Source organism: Patella vulgata, chromosome 1 (assembly GCF_932274485.2).
Source record: "Patella vulgata chromosome 1, xgPatVulg1.2, whole genome shotgun sequence".
NCBI classification, from domain to species: Eukaryota; Metazoa; Mollusca; class Gastropoda; family Patellidae; genus Patella; species Patella vulgata.
In genome coordinates, this window is record NC_065879.2 from 90,592,839 (window position 1) to 90,615,372 (window position 22,534).

Here is a 22,534-nt window from a genome sequence, read left to right on the forward strand (position 1 = left end):
TCTCAAAAGCACAACCTGATTTCTGAGATGGTTATGTGTTCTCCATGATTTTCATGTAACTCATGCTACACGTGCTGTTCACGACAGCTCACGAGAACCAGGCGTTTGGAAGACTCGACGCTGGCCACACTACCCAAGCCGTTGCCAATCACTTCCAGGTCAATGTTTGGACCATCTACAGGCTTCAGCAACGCTTTCGGGCCACCAACACCACGGATGATTGCCTCCGAACTGGTAGGCCAAGGCTTATCACAAGGCGACAAACCTGCGTGTCTTGAAATTGTGATGAATAAATCACTAATGTGTCAACATATTGTTAACAAAAAATTGCTTTGATCCATTTAGTAAGTCGTTTTCTAGAATGATTTGATTAAAGTGCCTCTCTGATTTTGAAATCGTACTGCTGTTTAGTATATAATACTGAGCTGCATAACGTTAATTCAAAAGAGGCCAATGCCATGTTGTAATAAAGGGTACGAGACAATTAGTCCCTGGACAACTTGTCCCCAGACAACTCATCCACGGACAATTCATTCCCCAGGACTATTCGTAGCCCACCATTTTGTCCCCTGATAATCGTCCTGGGCAATTCGTTTCCTAGGACTATTCGTTCCCGAGGACAATTCATCCGCGGACAATTCGTAACCTAGGTCTATTCGACCCCGGGTTGTTGAAAAACTGGATGAAATGAAATGATGTTTAACGTCCTACTGTTCTGCTGCAACTGGGCTAATCAAGACGGACATACGCCATGCAGTGTGCTATGAGAGAAACTTTGTCCGGGCAGCGGCACTATGTCCTACTTTTATGTCGAATACCAACTGCCAAGGGATCTTTTACTACACGTCAATGTATAATCGGGACCTCAGTTGTTCGCCTTATCCGAACGACTAGACAGCGATCTATGTCAGGCCCTCCGTCCTGCATCACTGACAAGGGGAAACCACGTCGGAAAATCCCGATGACCTTTCTCGGCCAATGCAGGGATCGAACACGCGACCTCAATACTACCGAGCCAGCGTCTTCTTACCCACTTAGCCACCGTGGTTCCCATTTTATGAACGAATGTTCATCATGGTGTGTATGACAAATATGTTTGCGTCAAGCATACTTTCAAGCCTTTGATATTTTTAAGGATATATTCGAGGAAAGTTTATCTTCGAAGCGTTCACGTGCATTTGACAGGTGGAGAGACATTATATTATTCTCTATAGCATAATTAAATAAAACGAGCAAATAAACAACCCAATATTATTTTAATAAAGGCAATACCTCATGCGGTAAATGTCTAGAAGGACAAGATACAAATAACAGTTGATATGCCGCTTTATTAAATATAGGACGAGCGACTATAGAGGACATTAGAAAATGTTAACAGGCACCTACTCGTTGTAAGTCCTATTAGGTATTGGTAAATACCGAATTTCAATAAATAAACAGGGGTTCAACGTCATACTTTTCTGCACCGACTGGGCTAATGGGTACGAGAAGAATATTACTAAAAATCTTACCGTCTGTGCTTGTTAACTTTGTGGCCATCTCGGTGTGTAGATAATAGTATTCAATCGTGTTCTGCACAGTCGACAACACTACTAGATATGACTCGACGCTGGTCTATAAAGGCATCTAATAAGCTACATAACGGGAATGGTTTAAAGGGACACTTACCGCCCTAAATATTTTGTGTGCAAAACTTCGCATATGAACTCTGAACTTGATAACAGGCGAAGCAAAAAGTTTTTTGTAGCCAAAATATATACCAGTCTCCCTTTCAAAAAGAACTGATTTTAAAAAAAAAATACAAGTACGACCTGTGAGTGCCCTAACAAAGGGATCGTTGGTTGCTACGGTATTCATAAAAGGAATTCACTGTCAGGAGATAAGAGAAAGCAAGGAAAATAGAAAATTACTAATTGTCTCCGCCATGTGATAAACAAATCAGAATTGGTGTGCGCGTTAAAACGTCAATTAGGCGATCTTGATTTATCAGATACTGCATTCGTATTAATTCTCATCCGACCTATCAAAGCTTCTTGCAATAAAAGTTCATTGAAAAATTATCTTTGTGGATTTTGGTATTAAATATACATAGATAACAAAATCTATATCTAGCTCACACCTTTATTGGAAACTCTTTTTAAGATTAATATATATATATATTTTTTAGAATGAATATTTCTGCTTTAATCAGATTTATTTCGGATAATTTGCAATCGCTGTAGAACCAGTTATTATCTTTTTTTCTAGCAGGAATGGCATACTAGTTGGTTTCAATTTTTTTTTTCAAATAAAGAAACGGTTATATCGCTAAAAACATCAATGATTGCATTGACAAGAATATGAATATTACCGTTTGAGCTATCAGACAAAACAATGTTATTTAAAATATCATACTTACTCGCGAAATTCAGTAATCCTAGATGAACCCCACTTGCCAATTCTCTCGCATCATTAGTTATACACGTATTAATATCTATTAAAGATTTAACTCCTTAAATCCGGGCATATACTTCGTCCAGAACGTGAAGCGAAAACAAATAATAAAGATGTTGAATAGACACTCTGCTTTGTGCGACAGTTTTCGCGCATTTATCATTATTTGTGTAATTAATATTTCGGGAATCAAAAACATCTTTAGATTGAATACTGGATAAAATCAGTGTATTATACAGTTTCGTATGTAACCTTATGGAATAGCCTTTCATTCATTCTAGGAGCGACAGCTTATCCTAGCATCATTTTTTTTTTGGGGGGGGGGGGGCGAATGGTTAGCGCGCGTTGCATCATAAGGTCTGTCATTGAGTCAACTGGCGTGGTTTCGAGTACGGTCGACTGTCCAAACTCGTGTGTTTTCTCCGGGTCCTCCGGTTTCCTCCCACTTCTAAAGACCCCTAAGCGCAAGCGAATTATTGAAATAAAAATGACCCATTTGTTAGTCCCGAAATGACTCTCTCTGTCATCAATTGTATCACCAGGCATCATCAGTGATACCTTTCTCGGGTCATGTGAATTCAAAGACATCAGCCTGATAGATTGATTGGTTGATTGGGGCTTAGATGGGCTGTACTGGAAGACTTTCAAGTTGCTGCAGGCAAGGACTGAAATTGCAGGAAAATGCATTTGAGGGTCTTCTAATTGTCGTAATCTTGTTGTTTTCTTTACGCTGGCATAATGGTGAAAGGTATCACTTTTATAAGAAATAGAGGGTTTATAATAATAATGTGCATTTATAGAGCGCTTAATCCATCCAAGGTGCATATCGAAACTTGGCAGTAGATTCCGGACTCTTTATCAGAGCTGGAAAGTCAACAGCACAAAATGGGACCATATACACTAAACGCTTTATCACCAAATGACTTTTATTTTGTTGATGGTATAACAAGTGATAGTTTATTCTCTGAACTCAGTGGTCGATTTGTTCCCAAGTTCTGTAAGATACGAAGGAGCTAAATCATGCTGAAATTGATGGACCAATGAAAAGTTTCGGTGTACTTGCAATGATTTTGACGGGTTTATTCTTATTTTTTTTTTAGGTGATTTAATAAATGGATGTTGAGATTATTCAGATAGAGCACTATTACAGCTAGTCCCATCTCGATAAGGCTAGAGAGGGCACTGGGTAGAATTTTTTTTGTCATATTAGACGTTGGGGCTCGCGGGGCAAGGGAGGGGGGTCAACGAGTGCGTTTTACAAATCAAGATCTGTCATTGAGTCAAGCAGCGTCGTTTCGATGCCAAACTCGTACGTGACAGGGAATAGGTTCGACTGTTTTGCTTTTACCAGGTGGGTCCCCCGGTTTCTTCCCACTATAACAGACTCCTACGCTACCGAAATGACCTAGTTTGGATCGACTGGACGTTAATCCCCATTTCTCTATTCCCTTTGTTTCTTGAATGATAAGGTATAAAGCAATTATGACATTTTCAGCATCAACAATGTTTCTGTATATAACTGTATTACAGCACACACACAGTTTTAGTCTAGTCAAAATACTGAAAGACGCACCACAATTCCTTTTGTCGGTTTTTCGGTACCAATTTGATGAGCGCCTTTCCCTGTATATCATACTAAAAACCACCGAAATCCACCTAGGGCTTGGGGATTTATTAACGTGACAATTCACCCTTCAAAGGGTAACGAATGCCCTACAGGGAAACCACACGCGTTCGATAGCCATATTTTTGACCGAGAGAGTTCACTGTGGTTCCCCCTTAACATTAATGCAGGACATAGGGCATTGGACAACGTATACTCGTTCGAATGGGACGTAAAATAATCCTTGGCAGTTGAAATTCGATATAAGATTAGACCGTAGACAGTTTCCCTCATAGAACACAAGTATGTCGATCTCCATTAGCCCAGTCGGATGTTAAACCCCTTTTCATTTACCTTTAACTCAAACAAATATGGGTTATTATCAAAATTGGTAGAAATTCCTGTCTTTCTGCATTAGTATTAAAACTAGCTGAAAAACACACAGCTTTAAACATCCACTGGATATATTATAATGTATTTGCTTATATTAAAACATGCATAATAATTAATCCCAAAATATTTGATTTAGTGCTTAAAAAAAAAAAAAATTATGTCTCTTTGCATTTTTTTTTTACAATTTAAGTGTTTGTTTTTGATTTTTTTTCATATATTTCGAATATCATTCATGCAGTATGTTTATCAAAAACAACTTGAATGAATTAATATAAATGTAAACTCTTGTTTAAAAACAATTACGCATTTTTGTAATGGGTATGAATACGTTTTATTCCACTTTGTTTTTAAAGGGTTTCTGTCCCGTAACAGAGTATTAAGTCATAAAATAATAAAGGATCACTTTGTTGACGTATGATGTAATCTCCTGTCCTAGTTTCCCCGCCTTCTATGTTAAATGACAACAGACAGTTGATCTGTTTAGATCAAATATTTTTTTCAGAACAAAATAAGATTTAGTAATTAAAATCAATGAGTATTTTTAAAAGCATCTTTCCAGCATCTTTATATATTCCGGGTATTGTTCTCAGCAATATAAATTAGATTTATCTTGCCTAGATAAAAGAAATTAACAGCCTAGCGGGAGAATTCATTATTTGTTCAAGAATTTAGTGTCTGTAATGTCAGTCCTGTAACAGTCCGTATGTAACGGCGAATTTGGTTACTCGATGGACACATTGTGTGACATTTGATAATATAAATTCTTAAATTGGATTTCCCTAATGATTGAAATAGTTGATAATTACTACAGTAACAAATCACCCCATGTTTTACGTTTCCTACAGCAACAATTACACAGTTATAATTCCATCATATACAATTATATGTGTGTGTGTGTGTGTGGGGGGGGGGGTCTGGTTTTGCTACAGTAAGGACAATTAATGGTTACTGTAAGCAATTTGATTCTTTTTTGTCATATCAAATATTTGAATTTGAACACATATTATGTTTTTCATTTTAATTAACTCAAACCATTTTCAACATGTTCCTCAAGAAGTGTGTTGTCGCATGTTCATTTGCCACTGTAGAACTCCAGAGTGCGCATTTTACCTGAATTGGTACTCTATATGTATCGCACCAATCTCTCATAGCACACTGACGTCTTCATTAGTCCAGAGAGGCACATTTACCTAACATTTATGCTCCATACCCCGACGTATTTGATCCAGGTATTTCTTATCAAAGAAATATTTAGGTATCATCAGAAAGAATAGATCTTTATGGGAATATAGTTGATCCACGTGTATATTAGGCGTCAATTTATTTTCAATTTATGCTTAGTTTGGTGAGAGCTCTTCTTCATAGCGATAATAATGAACTACAAATCGAATGTGCGCATCAAGTTGGCAAGAAAATCAATAATTGTTTTTACTAGCGTAAGAAAATCAAAGACGTTTGTTTGTATGAATACGAAAATGTTATCGGAATTATAGATCCACTTAATTATTCACGGCAAGCTTTGGGGGGCTTTTGTGTGTAATTGGTCACCACAAGAGTTTTCCACAAATAGTTTTTCAAAACTTTCTTCTCAGACTCTCTTATCCCCATGTGCGCTACTGCATTGTACAAGATTTTCGATTTAAAATAATTTTGATAAAGTGTTTTTGGTCTGTAATGGTTTTACCACAAGAGTTCCACAAGATATTACACACAGAAAAAAAAATTCAAAAATTTATTTTCAGACCCCCTTATCCAGATATTATTTTACACAAAAAACATAATATATTGCTTCAAAAATATCTTCTCGGGCACTCTTTCCACAAGATATCAAGATATTACCTTCAACGCCCGTAAAAAAATTCTAATACTTGGGTTCTGCTACACTAGGTTGGTGCCGAAATTAGGATATTAAACACCTGTTCATGTTTTAATGGTGACTGTAGGCGTTTAGTTTTATTGGATAATTAATATTGGATTGCGCATGTAACCATATATAGGCACAACATTATCATACATGTATCTCAAAATGGCTGAAGTATTCCATTTAATGTTTACCGTGTACGTAGAAACAATCCTTCTGCATATTTCTTTTCTTTTCAATCCAATCTATGCCCACATACAGAAAATGGTTCCGCATAAGTAACTTTCAATGTCGGTGTATCCGTATGTTACTGGTGTTCTATTTACTGATATTCCCATCTACGTACACATCCTCCGTTTAGACATCCATTGTGGGTGCCTTATTCAGACTTTAAGTCCCCTATTATTTTTTTGAAACTGGATTAGCGCTAATCTGAGATTTAATCTCCCATTTCCTGAACATTAACATTTTATACACATTGATTAGGCTAATCATTGAGTTAATCATTGTTCGAGAATACCATAAATGCGATATTCTGGAAGCTTGACTTCATTTAGTCATCTCAGGGGGATAGCTTAAGAATTAAATAAGTGCACTGATATGCCATCATGGTGTATGAATCGTTCATAGAAATTAATATTTGTCATTGATTACAGACAAATTGCACTTCTATCTTGATACGAAAGTAACAAGTTCACATTGACCGTACATATTGTTTTCCCTATCGGTATTACGTCGCTTTGTCAAAATTTCAATTATTCCGAATAAGAGATATGGGACACTCAAGACGTTCGTGAGGAAAGAACTAGTAAGTACATTTATTTGAGCACACTGAAGCTTGGTAACTGCAAATATAGGCCCGCTTTTCACGTTTTTATAAATAAGGGATTTTAATCGTAATGTACGTTATGACTCAGTTGTACACAAACCGAACATTTATTGAGCAACGATAATATATGAAATGAAATTTTAAAATATTTTCGAAACTGATAGGGATACCCTTTATGTGTATATGTATAAATGATCAATCAAGCAAAGTGTTGCGAAGGTAATCTTGTGGTGAAAAACACCACATGATAAAATTTTGTAGAACATACTTTCTCCACATCTTACAAGATGATATGTTAAACTAGTGATGGTCATAGTATAGTATAAAGAGAAAACCCCTAAGCAATTTGCTAATGTTGACTTTTGCTTTTATTTCGAAAGTTATTCGTTTGTTATTATCATTTATTTGAAGCGCAATATATTTTGTTAATTTCAGCAATGTTATTGTTTAGCATTTTATGAATTATTTACAGTTCTATAATTTGGAACTTAAAGCTAATACAATAGTGTTAAAATAATGTCATTATGTTGTTTCAATTTGTAAATAATTTTGATTCAGGACAGCATGTACTTCCTATAAAGTCAATCTAGTAACATCTCACAATTAACATACATTTGATATCACGTTTGTCTGAAAATTTGATGCTAGTGCCAGTCAGTACTCATGTGACGTAATTTGTGAAAATATATTTTTGACAGAATATTTCCAGTTTCTTTCAAAAAAAGATACCTTTATGTCAACCCTGCAACAACTGTGTCTTTACTTTAATATGATAGTCCTTTATGTAACACTGCGAATAAACAATAAGTAAAAATAATTAGAAGTCCATATGTTCAGTTCTTCTACTATTTATTGATGCCTCAATATCGTCTGAGTACACATACAGATACAAATTAGAAAATAATGCATACTAATTCATCTAAGTATAAACTAGGTAACTAAACGTACCTTCTTTTTTTTAAAAAAAAAAGTAGCCCAATTGAGGAAAACATGCTTAAGTAAGCTTGAATGACCAATCATTAGAAATGGTTTTACGGAATATTCACATATTTTCAACAAAATTATTAATCCTTACGGGAAATTTCATATTTCTAACTGGTGACCGGTTAAAGCTGGCAAAAAATTTTAATTTTGTAAAATTGTTCTAAATTTATTCAGAGCTGACAATTTGAACTATACTTGATCAAATAAATATATAAAAACACAATTAACCATATTTGATATTTGGTCATTTGTGATTTGCATTTTCTAACAAGTTTGATAATGGCCCATATATTTTTTTAATATAATAAGCACAAGAAATGGAAAATAATTGTCCGCCATTTTAAACTCAAAACATTTGAGAGCGAGAGAGAAAGATATAAATTGGACCAGGAGAAAAGCCACGAGGTTAGACGGTGACCCTATTCACTGGTAGGTATAAGCGGGAAATTGAAACCACGCCACTTGACTCAATGACAGAACTTATGATCTCAAGTACATGCGTTAACCAATCGGCCACTCATCCCCGCTCTTACCCAACGAATAATACAATTAACTAAATACATGTGCAAGTATCTGTTACATGGTGAATCATGTATTATTGATATAGTCAAAGTTAAAGATACAGATACATTACGTAAGATTTAGATAAAGAGCTGGCAGTTTTCGCAATAATAGTTAAACAAATAGATAATAAAAAGAGAATACGTTGAAATGTCATTCAAATTACTTCATTCTGACAGGATTGATCATAAATCTGTTGAGAGTTGATTATGGGCTTGGTATGTAAATAAATGTCTCATAAATGATTTATATAACATTTCAGGCCAAATGAAAGATCCGCAATTGGTAAATTTAGCTCTTAAATTTCACAGCATTCAGCATGATTAAACTGTTGCGTTAAAATCCCAAAACGTTTCACTATCTTCGGCATGATTTAATTTTAGCGATAAGCTATTAATGTACATGGATGATAATTTGACAGCCATTTGATTGTAATTTATAACTTCCATTCACCGTCATGATATATATTTACATGTACCCTTTTAAAAATTTCAGTCGCATAAATTAATGATTTAAATATTTTGTTTGAAAGAAAGTTAATTTTACATCTACAAAAGAAAATACAAGATGATGTTGATTGCATGTGTAATACGAATACAAAGCACGCTACGAATATTTTATGACTATTTATATTGTTGCTAGGTATTATTATCCCAAAACAATCGTATTAAATATTTTATGGCTATTTATATTGTTGCTAGGTATTATTATCCTAAAACAATCGTGGTAAATATCATATGAGTATTTCATAGCTTGATTTTCTATTGTTGCTATGTCGAAAAGTGAAGTAACTATATAGCTGCATTGTTATATTATGTCTATGAAATCCAGCGAACCATGTCTGCGGACATCGTCCGACCTGAGACAGTTCCTAAAGAAACTAGTCATAATACTGGAAGAAGCATAACAAATTTCATTAGAAGGTTGGTTGGTACCAACTTGTAGATGACCTAAAATCCACTGAAATCCACCTAGTGTTTTGGGGAGTTATCGACGTGACAATTTACGCCTCAAAATGCGATGAATTCCCTCGAAAAACTTTTTCCGGAGGAGAATATTGACCACCATATTGGCGTATTTTGACTAGACTATTTCTTTCTTTTGTTTCGGGGCTCATGATGGATAACAGCAACTATGACCAAATATGTGATTTAATAGTGAGCAGAAATTCGCCCAAGTATCTGTTATCACTCGTCACTTCAGTCCGTTATATAGAGGGATAATTCGTGTTTTCCTAATGCGTTCGTCACTTCCGATTGTTGAAGCATTGATTACGCCTCTATCGTAGCAATGATCTATGTGATAAAATAATATTTGGAACGTGTTTAACCAGTTCTATCACATATATGATAATGACTGGGACCAATATTGTCCTTTAAATGAGGTAGAATGTTAAAACTTGATGTAGGTGAATGTCTTGACTGAGTTCAATACTAAACATTTACCGCTAAAGCTAAGCACAGCTAAGCAATTTCATTGGTCGATCCTTTTGAACATGATAACTTTCATTCTAACTGATGAAACTTTATGTATAGTTGATAGTCAGTTTGATTGCTCGATACCTTTGAAAAAGATAAATGTGGAATTAATTGATTGCTCGATACTTTTGAAAAAGATAAATATTAATTGCACATTTATCTTTTAATTGCTCGATACTTTTGACAAAGATAAATGTGCAATTAATATTTATCTTTTTCAAAGGTATCGAGCAATCAAACTGACTATCAACTATACATAAAGTTTCATCAGTTAGAATATGTGTTCATTCGGCGGGGAACACCCGCCGAACTTTTGGCTTGTTTTGGATGTTAACTGGCTTAAGACTTCTTGCTTTTACAATAATTTTCGTATTATGGCCATTTAATTTGATTATTCTTATGGTTGATGCTTCTACATGCTATGTAAGATTTTATTAAACCAGAGACTGTACTTTATGATCGATGATACTAAATATATATATATTTTACTATATATATTTTACTATGGATATAATTATCCATTAATTATGACCCGTAAATTCAAATATATACATTTAGATCCATACAGTTTGATACTTTATCAGTCCAAAAACATCCGTATTATACATTCAACCGTCCAGTAACAATAGGAACGTACTGATTTGGGCCAGAAAGCAAGGAACTTATTACTGCGTGGTATATGCCGATGAAATTTTGTCTGTTGTACTTTGTATACCTTTAGCGAACGTTCCCAGAATACCATCATCTTCTTCGGTCTCCTTTCAAATCGGCTCCCTTGATTCCAGTTTCGTTAGTCGTTTACCAGATTTTGCTTCCAGTTCTCGTACTCTGCTTTGGTAAACCTCCTCAGCTTCTGCATGTATTTATATTCAATTTTTGAAACATTAATTGTATTGTCTAATAGATTATGTTCTGTGAAATACGCAAACCGTCTAAACTAAACAGAAGTCGTTTAAATTATTATCTTGAAGTTTGTGAATCCTAATTTTTAATTACTCCCGCATTGTCTTCTGGTGTATTTTTACTTTTATTTATTGCAAATCGCGCTCGAATCCATTATATCCATTGAGTATTGATAACTGTTCATTGTGTCTTAAATAGTTTATAGCTTGATTACATATTTTGACAGTAAGATAACAACATCAGTATTAATTGAACTGAACGAAAAGTGAACTCTAATTTATATTTGTAATTGTGAATATAATGGATAAATTTGAGTTAGTGGTTTAGCTCCTTAGGAATGTGCCCCAACCCCCTCCCAAAACTCATTGACAGTCAAATAACTAGTAACTACCTACCTCGTCCAAATTTAAATCCCACGGTCGCGTAGCTAGTACGATATTTCCACCAAGTCAATGCACATGAAAATGCAGAGTATGCGATATACAGAATGGATTTACGAGCTTAGCGACTTTTCTTTGTAGTTTTAAGATGGCTTCCCGCGTATAAACTGTGTGGTTTGATGATATAATTTATGTATTAAAATATATATTTTTTAAAATCTACTCCTTGTTAAAAACGTGATGGATTGAGGATGGGGTTTGGAATTCATTTCAGCTGTCAATTTACAATAAAGTATCGATGTAAAGTATTCTGAACATATCCCCTGTCAGCTTCCCTTTCTGCTTTTTAATCAACTGGGTGTGTAGTCTCCCAGTGTTATCACAACCGTTAGGCTCCAGATCAACAGATAGAAAACGGAGGGGTACTTGGGGGGTGAAGCTGACTTTTCGGGAAGACGGGTGGTGTGAAAACAAAAATTATTATCTCTTGAAGTTCACTAAATAAATTGCCGGAAATCTAACAGAAAACTAATTATACTTTTCTTAATTGAATACCACGAATTTGTACTGAATTGACCAGGGATTAAAACTTTTTTTCTGGAGCCACTCTACATGCGTATACAATTTCAAACATCGTCTTCTTTGTATTATATTATGCTATATTTATTATAGGAATTCTCATTCAACAAGGAAGTTACGCAAGTATCTATTTGATTTTTACACATGTGACAGCGTTATGGAGCATGAAAGCCCTGCCTATTCATTTTATTCATGGAGATCAGTGAAGTGTAACGATAGAAATAGATGATGTTAATACAACCAACCGTCTTAATGCAAGCTTCCCACTATCATGATTTGCGAAAGGAAAAAGCGTTTGCCTTCCTCAAAGTTTATTTGGGTGGTGGTGAGGGGGAGGGGGGCGGACGCCGTTGTCTGTAACCCGAAATCTTTTGGGCACTTTTTCATAATCATCTAGCCCGTACGCCTATGGCAACCACTCTACCATGCAGTATCAGCGGATCTGGAAATTGTGAATAGGGTCGGCCGTGGGTGAGGTGGTTGTGGTCCAGGTCAGGGCTGTCGGTAATTTTTCACAGATGATTAGCAGCACTGCTAATCAAAAAGTCCAATTTTGCCAAATTTGATTAGCAAATTTAAAAATTGATTAGCAGTTTTTCAGTTTCAAATCAACATAAAACACCTAAATAACAAGATTATTTTAATTTTAATTGATAGCAAATGATTAGATTTCATTCTTAAGATTTTTTTAGAATGTTAGCACTTCTACAGCTAGCTGTGAACATTTTTGAATGAATGTAGACTTTTGTTAGGCCTTATGTCTGAAGCCAATTCTTGGCAGTGGCTTCTTATTTCTTCGTTAGAAAACAATTTCGTCTGCTTTTTATTGTGTGTTATTTTTGTTCAATCGGAAGCACGCGGTATTTTACGAATAATCTCGATTAACTAGACGCACGCGATATAAACAATAATAGTTTACGGGAATTCTTACTTTGATTTCTCACTTTACAATACGTTTACACGTATTTATTTTTTATATTTTATTTACAATACGTGGGGGATACACTGAATTTATTTTTTTTCAAATTGAATACTGATATAATTACTCGAAATTGACATGTCTCGCAACGTTAGTGGTACTACTTGATTCCCTATTTCCGGTTTAATAGTCCCGATTCATAGAGTTATGTCCCTGTATTATATAGTATCATGAATTGAGTCTGGGTAGTTCGAGAAGAAAATGTCACACGGAGAATTCCGTTTTGTTTATAAAATTTATTTGATATTTTATACGCGTTGAAAGTGTTGAGAAATGTGGATAAATCTTTGTGTCAATATCCAAAATGACAGGCATATTATTGATTCGCAGTTACTGCGAATCAAAAACGTTAGATTTTAATTTTTGATTAGCAACGGACAAAATATGTATCGCAAATTGCGCTGCGATACTGGTTGTCGGCAGCCCTGGTCCAGGTCTAGAGCGCCATTGTCAATCCCATTCCACAATCAATTAACAAAAATATATATTGTAATACATAAATTATATCATCAAATCACACAGTTTATACGCTGGAAGTCATCTTTAAACTACAACGAAAAGTCGCTAAGCTCGTAAATCCATTCTGTATATCGCATACTCCGCATTTTCATGTGCATTGACTTGGTGGAAATATCGTTCTAGCTACGCGACCGTGGGATTTAAATTTGGACGAGGTAGGCAGTTACTAGTTATTAGACTGTCAATGCACGAGTTTGGGAGCTAAACCGCTTACTTGGTCTCATTGTAGAATAATGTAATAATAATAAAGTATTTGTATATAGCATAATATTATAATGATTTGGAAATGTTTAATTTAGATTTCTCAATATAATGTTGTTCATCCAATCTCATTTTTATGGGATCCGAGTACGACATCGTTACAAACGGTATATTTTGAACCCGAATTTACTGCAAATATCAAGGCTCTCACCCAGTGGGATCTTTTCATGAATTGGGTTCCCTTGTTAGTGCCACCGATATATAGTTCGACACAGCCACTACTTCATTATTCCTGTATTATTATTCTTAATTACGTCACGTTATTCTTAGTATATGTATTGAAAAGCTCAACAGAAATCAATCTGTACGTCTGTCTTAGATGACTGACCTTTAAAAGTTAAAATGTGTCTTCTACAGGCTAAATCACGGATCCGCCATCATTGACTCTGTGGCTCGTTAACTGGTCCGGGCAGAATGGTGCATTTTACTCATTTACGCTGTATATACTTCAAACACTTCAAATGTTCTAGAATTTAATTTGCAAATGGAAAAATGTCAATATCGCAAGCTCATTAAGCCGTACCGATGTCATACCTCTCAGTGGTTGTAGTGGCCAAGCGAATATTCACTGCAGAATAGTATGGAGCGAAACATGTAGACAATTAAACAAAACCATGTATTTTTCTTTCTGAGAAAGACCTTAATAGAAATGTCTGTCAAAGATGATGTTCCATTCTATTAAGAATGTTCATTATTTGTAATTCAGTTCATTATTTGCTGGTTTCGAATCCCCGGTTGTACGTGACAAGGAGTAGCGTCGCCTGTCCATCCTCGTGGGTTTTCTCCGGGTTCTTTGGTTTCCTCCCACTGCTAAAGTCTCCTACGCGCAAACGAATTATGTAAATAAAATTAAACCATATGTTAGTCCCGAAATGACGTAGTTTGTGTCGAGTGGACGTTAATCCCCATTTCTCTCTCTCTCTCTCATTATTTGCTCATGATTAAGTTCATCATTTGCTCATAATACTTTTAATCATTTATAATTTCATAATTTAGTTTTTTATATAATTAGTTAATTATTTAATTATTTATATTATTTATATTATAGTTAATTATTTATATTATAGTTAATTATTTATAATTTAGTTAATTACTTACAATTATTGATAATTTAGTAAATTATTGATAATTTAGTAAATTATTGATAATTTAGTAAATTATTGATAATTTAGTAAATTATTGATAATTTAGAAAATAATTTATAATTTAGAAAATAATTTAAAATTTAGAAAATTATTTATAGTTTAGAAAATTATTTATAATTTAGAAAATTATTTATAATTTAGAAGATAATTTATAATTTATAATTTAGAAAATAATTTATAATTTAGAAAATTATTTATAATTTTGAAAATTATTTATAATTTTGAAAATTATTTATAATTTTGAAAATAATTTATAATTTAGAACATTGTTTATAATTTAGAAAATTATTTATAATTTAGAAAATTATTTATGATTTTAAAAAAAAATTTTATAATTTAGAAAAAAATATTTATAATTTAGAAAAAAATATTTATAATTTAGAAAATTATTTATAATTTAAAAAAAAAAAAAAAAAAAAATTATAATTTAGAAATTGACACAAATGGGTCGTTACGCATATTTTTATTAATATTTTTTTTTTAGTTATTTAATTCATTTTAATAAATTAATTATTTTCTTTCATTTGTTTTTGTGGGTTTTTACAGATTTGGTGATTTTAATTTATTTATTTTGATTTATTTTTAAGTTGGTGGCAGCTTTTATTTTGCCGAAACTGTTCGAATTTGGAACAATTTTTAATGTGATGAAAGATTTAAATTGAACGAACGGTTTTATTCAAGTGTGATGGTATGAATCTGTTAACAGATGTGATAAATGTAGTCATCTTGGCAGTGTGAAGTTGGATCGTTTTTCGTTATTCGTTATTCACCAATAACAAGGTTATCCACCACGTTATTCGTTGTCTACTGATCGTTTAGAATTAAATCCTGAAATATCCTCATTAAAGATACACGAACACCTTCATATGTGAATCCCGAATAACGAGGTGAATAACGAATAACAAACAGCCCGTTATTCGTTATCCGTTATTCAGCACTTGAATAACAATCTGGTTTATTTACCGACTATACGTCGTTTAATATGTTTTCTACTGGTAGGGGATACTTTGCAATCCATTATTCTGCTGTTGTCTAGTGATCGTTTAGAATTAAATCCTGAAATATCTTCATTAAAGATACATGAACACCTTCATATGTGAATCCCAAATAACGAGGTGAATAACGAATAACAAACAGCTCGTTATTCGTTATTCACCGCTTGAATAACAATCTGATCTATTTACCGACTATACGTCATTTAATATGTTTTCTACTGCTAGGGGATACTTTGCAATCCATTATTCTATTGTTGTCTATTGAATAACAATCTGGTCTATTTACCGACTATACGTCATTTAATATTTTTTCTACTGCTAGGGGATATTTTGCAATTCATTATTCTATTGTTGTCTAGTGACCGTTTAGAATTAAATCCTGAAATATCCTCATTAAAGATACATGAACACCTTCATATGTGAATCCCGAATAACGAGGTGAATAACGAATAACAAACATCTCGTTATTCGTTATTCGCTGCTTGAATAACAATCTGGTTTATTATCCGACTATACGTCGTTTAATATGTTTTCTACTGCTAGGGGATACTTTGCAATCCATTATTCTGCTGTTGTCTAGTGATCGTTTAGAATTTAATTCTGAAATATCTTCATTAAAGGTACACGAACACCTTATATGTGAATCCCGAATAACGAGGTGAAAAACGAATAACAAACAGCTCGTTATTCGTTATTCACCGCTTGAATAACAATCTGGTTTATTTACCGACTATACTTCATCTATGGCCGCCAGTACCAGCCAGGAATAAAATAGCTCTGGAGAAATTGTGCTGTACTTCAAAAATACTAACCAACAAAGTGCCATTCCTTCTTGTAATGTTAAGATAAGATTATTATACATGTTTATTTGGATTTTCGTGAAATTCTGTGGATTACCTTAATCTTAATTTTAGAATTTTGGATTCATAAATATAGTGACAATTCTTAAATAGAGCCGTGAATACTTAATACTATATGGATAATAAAATACGGTAAGCTATTGCTTCGTTTATATGGATATTACAATCTGCTAATTTATGTGAATAATATACAAAACATACTTAAAATATACGAAGATGGAAGTAAATTCATTTGAAAACCAATCCTCTCAAGTAAGTTCAAATTGTGAACCAACACCAATTGATGTCAATAACAATGAGTATTTCACACTTAGTGACTACACAGATAAATGCTGCAGTGTTACAGTACAATATATTCAACACTCATATTTTAACATAATGGAAAAACTGTTGCATTTACACTATTCGAAAGACAGTTTTCCAAAATCTCATCATGGTTTTGTTCTAACTACTGAAATGGGTGGCAAAAAACTCAAGATTTATCTATACCCAACAACGGATATGGTACATATTCAAGGAGGGGCCTGCATAGCATGGATTACATCTGTTTTTCCAAATCTTCTGGATAAATTCGCAGGAGATGTGAACAGTATTGAAAATACCTCAAAGGAAGATATAGTAGATTTATTTGATGTTAATTCTGAATACAGCCATAGTACATCTAGAAATGTAATCATACCACTCCCTGTGGAAAATAGTTCACTTGATTTCATTCCTCCAATTTATTCTACACCTTATCAATCACAAAATGTACATGTAACGAACTCTGACCTAGACTGCCTGTTTGAGAAAATAAGAGATCTTGATAGCCAAGTGTTTCAACTTCAAGAGGCCCTCAACCATAAAATCAGTTACGTTGACAGTGCAACTCAAACAGACCCGGTAATGCTAACCAGTCAGGAAATCAACACAGACACTATCAAAATCATATCAAATGAGACACCAGCAGTAAATCAACAACAAAATACTAGTGAAGACAAACCGGTTAGTACAAGAGATAATACTTCAGACAACAATGTATCCATTATAAATCTCCATTCCCACGATGATAAGAATGTTACAACAGAAACTACCACCCACACGACCCCATCAACATCAAAGACACGTGCCAGTACAGATACGCCACTAACAACTAGAACCTTAACTGAAGAGAGACAGGATGGACTAAAGGTCATTGACACCAGTAAACCCAAAGAACCACCGATTGTAATTGGAGATAAATTGTCAAATGAAACCCAATCCCAGAAAAACATTCTTCTTATCGGCAGTTCCATTTTACAAAGAGTTAAATTAAATGGGCTAAAATCAAATGTTAAAGTGCTGTCAATTAGTGGTGCCAAGATTTTCAACATTGTCAAAAATCTACAGCGCATGGATCTCAGCATGTATGACAAAATTATCATTCAGGCTGGAGGGAATGACGTATCAGCGCTACGGTCCTTATCTGATATTACATATGACCTGAAAAGAACAGTGGACACTATTAGAAAGAAAAGGCCAAATGCACATATTTTCATCTGTGAGGCTACACCAAGACATGACCAGGCAGGACAAAATATCGATCATAACATTCAATTTTATAACAATGTCCTTTGTGAGTTTTGTGTTCAAAAGGCAGTAAATCTAATTCGAGTGTTTGATTCAATAAAATCTGACTACAGACATATTTGGAAAGACAATATTCACTTGTCTGACAGAGGTACATCTGCACTACTACATATTTATGAAGAATATGTAGACATTATCAAGGAAAGACTAGACATTAACAATAGTTTCATTAAACCCTGTTTCTTCTGTGGTATTTCGGGTCATACAAAAGACACGTGTAAAATTGGTACCAAGGTTACATGTTACCGGTGTAATATTGAGGGTCATAAAGCGAATTATTGTAAAGCATTTCATAGGCAATATTGTACAGATAGGTACTAGGATAAAGGCAATGTTTTTGAAGCCGGAAAATCTACGTATGATTCTGATTTAATTGATTATAATAATTTTATGCAATATATGACCAACACCACTAATATTTTTGATTATTCTATTGAACCATTGATTGATAACTTCCACTGTTTCACTAATGTAACTCTTTCAAGTAATAGCACTACTAATGATACTGAAACTTCCTTCGATAATCCTGTTGGTACTGATAATAATAGTCTGATTTTTGAAGATCATAAAAGTAATGATCCAACGATGCATAAAGGCGACCTCAGCAGTCAGTTTATTGACTCTGATGTAACCCTCGATTCATTACAATCCATCAATTATCCCTCTGTTTCCACTTTATTTTCAACCAAACGTAAAGGTTTTAAAATAGGTCATTTAAATATAAATAGACTTTACGGTAAAATTGATGAAGTAAGGGATTTAATTTTGCACGATAATGAAAATTTTAATGTCATGGGCTTTTCTGAAACGTTTTTACATTCTGAAATTGACGATAAATTTATTAATATCTTTGGTTATGATCTGATCAGAAAAGATCGAATGAGCAAAAGTGGCGGAGGCCTTATCTTATATGTAAATTCAGATCTAAAATATTCAAGAAAACTTGATTATGAACATCAAAATATCGAATCCATTTGGATTGAACTCCATCCAGAATATGAAAAATCATTTTTATTATGTCTTGTATATAGACCACCTTCTTCGTGTACAGGTTGGTTTGATGATTTTGAAACTAGTTTAAATTCCATAAATACTGGTCAATCTATTTATGTAATAGGAGATTTTAATATAGATTATTCAACTACTGTTCCAAAACGATGGGAAAACATAATCAATATGCAGGGATTACATCAATTAATTACTGCCCCTACACGCTGTTTTAAAAATTCTTCTACTGCCATTGACCATCTATATACAAACACACCGGATAATATTGTTGAAATTAAAGTTCCTCAATATGGTATTAGTGACTGCAAGAGAAAAATCACAAAACACAACCACTTGGAAATTCTATACCGAAATTACAAAAACTTTGATGATTCTAATTTTATTAATGATCTTGCTAAAATTCCATTTGAACTAGTCGAGTCAATTGATGACCCCAATTCTGCCCTTGATACTTGGTATAACCTTTTTATAGGTATTTTAGACTGCCATGCTCCGCAAAAGCGAAAAAGAGTAAAAAGATACTATCAACCGAAGTGGTTTAATGAGGAAATAAATAAAGCCCGAAAGTTCAGGGACTTCTTTAAAGCCTCCAAGAGGTGTGACGACTATAGAATATGGAGAAATAAAACCAAAAATCTCATTAATAAAGCCAAAAAAACTTTATCAAGGACTCTATGGAAAATGAAGAGCAATCTAAAAACATATGGAGATATTTTAGTGACATACAGAATAAACCCAATAATTGCCCTTATCCCAATAGTATTAAATATGGAAAAACAACAGTTAATGATCTAAATGCTATTGCTAATGTGATGAATGATTACTTCACTAATTTAACTGATGACATTAAGCCCCCCTATACACCACTTTCTCAAGAGTGCAAACGAAAGATATCAGATTACGTAAATGATAAGATTCCCCCAAATAACAACTTTTCTATTAATTGTATTACTACCCCAGAGGTATTAAAACATTTATTGAGTTTAAATAGTAACAAAGCCATTGGGTGTGATGGTATTGGACCCAAAATTTTAAAATTGTCTGCGTATACAATTTGTAGCAGTTTGACATATATCATTAATCTTTGTATTTCTCAAAACATGTTCCCCAGTGCCCTTAAACTGGCTAAAATTATTCCTATACATAAGAAGGGAGCTAAAGATGATCCGAACAATTATAGGCCAATCTCAATTCTCCCCACAATTTCAAAAATATTCGAAAGGCACTTGAGCACTCAAATTCAAACTTATTTGGAAACCTTCAATGTTCTTTATGCTTACCAATCTGGATTTAGATCAAATCATTCATGTGCTACTGCACTGATCCGAATGACAGATAATTGGCTTGATGCTATCGATAATGGTGCGATGAGTGGTATAGTGTATCTTGATTTTAGCAAAGCATTTGATCTCATTGATCATAAGCTTATTATTGAAAAACTACATCTTTATCGATTTGATAATAATTCACAAATTTTGATTGAATCATATCTTGACTCACGGAAGCAAAAAGTATGTTTAGGATCAATTACCTCCTCAATTACTACAGTCAAATGCGGGGTTCCACAAGGTTCGATCCTGGGTCCTCTCCTATTCCTAATTTTTATAAATGATCTCCCACTCAATATTGAATCAAGTCAGATAGATTTGTTTGCTGATGACAGTACCCTGCATTGTTCACACAAAGATATTTTATCCATCGCCAAAAATCTCCAAAATGATCTCTATTTGGTTGCTAAATGGTGTGAAAACAATGGGATGGTAATCAATCCTTCGAAAACAAAATCAATGCTGATTTCAACAAAACACAAAAGAAATCAGAAAAATCTAACTTTATCACTCCATGGTGAGAAAATTGAGACGGTTACTACCGCAAAATTACTTGGAATTCAAATTGACCAAGACCTTAATTGGGAAGCACAGATAGCAGATATGTCTAAAAAACTTGCATCAAAAATATTTCTCCTAAATAAGATAAAAGATCATTTACCTTACGAGACAAGAATGTTGTTTTATAACAGTTACATACTACCAATATTTGATTAATGCTCTATTATTTGGGGAAATGCTACCAAAAGTAGATTAGACATTCTTTTAAAATTACAAAAGAGGGCAGCAAGAGCTATTCTTGATGCACCGATTGAAACTCCGTCCACCTCTTTATTTACTAAACTCGGTTGGCTTACCCTTACACAGAGGATTCTTTACAATAAAATTGTCTTATCATTCAAAATCATTACATTTAATACTCCACTTTATCTAAATTTCTATTTTATTGAAAAATCTCTTGTTTCCAAAACGGATATCTTGCTCCGTTCACAGACCAGTAAATCTCTTTTTCTTCAAAAATGCAAAACGGAATCCATGAAACGTACTTTTCATTATTCTGCATGTCTTTTATGGAACAATCTGCCTTTTGATATAAAGATGTGTAAAAATGTTGAAAATTTTAAGATTAAACTGAAAACTCATTTATTTTGCACACTGAAGGAACCATAATATTCAACTGATGACATACTTATTATTTTTAACTTGCAACTGCATTCTATTTTATTTTGTGTGTAATTAAAGTGTTCTTCCTATATTCTACTTGTATAATGTATATGTTTTGTAGTTTGGGAGTGACTTATCAAACTTCCCACTTTAAAATGCTATTGCATTTCTAATGATTTTAAATTTATCCTGATATTACATGTATATATGTCTTTGTAGTTTAGGAGGGACCTATGGAAGATTAGGTTTTTTTTTTGCAAACTAAATACGTTGCCTCATTAAATAAAGTTTTTATTATTATTATTATTATTATTATTTAATATGTTTTTTTACTGCTAGGGGATACTTTGCAATCCATTATTCTGCCGTTGTCTAGTGATCGTTTAGAATTAAATCCTGAAATATTTTCATTAAATATATGTGAATAACGAATAACGAGGTGAAAAACGAATAACAAACAGCTCGTTATTCGTTATTCACCGCTTGAATAACAATCTGGTTTATTTACCGACTATACTTCATTTAATATGTTTTCTACTGCTAGGGGATACTTTGCAATCCATTGTTCTATTGTTGTCTAATGATGGTTTAGAATTAAATCCTGAAATATCTTCATTAAAGATACATAAACACCTTCATATGTGAATCCCGAATAACGAGGTG

General features: G+C 33.5%; 1 protein-coding gene across 2 annotated transcripts in view; it reads right to left on the reverse strand.

Moving 5' to 3' along the window:
* Nucleotides 1-22,534, reverse strand: part of LOC126810483 (GTPase IMAP family member 9) — a 93,705-nt gene that overhangs the window by 17,888 nt on the left and 53,283 nt on the right. Inside the window, exon 1 of one of the 2 annotated variants that reach the window (XM_050535575.2) lies at nucleotides 1,512-1,622. The exons of the other annotated variant lie outside the window; for it this stretch is intronic. Coding sequence (XP_050391532.1) covers nucleotides 1,512-1,539 — 28 coding nt within the window. The 5' untranslated portion in view covers nucleotides 1,540-1,622. Of the gene's footprint in view, nucleotides 1-1,511; nucleotides 1,623-22,534 lie in introns of those variants that run through there. 2 annotated transcript variants of the gene reach the window in all.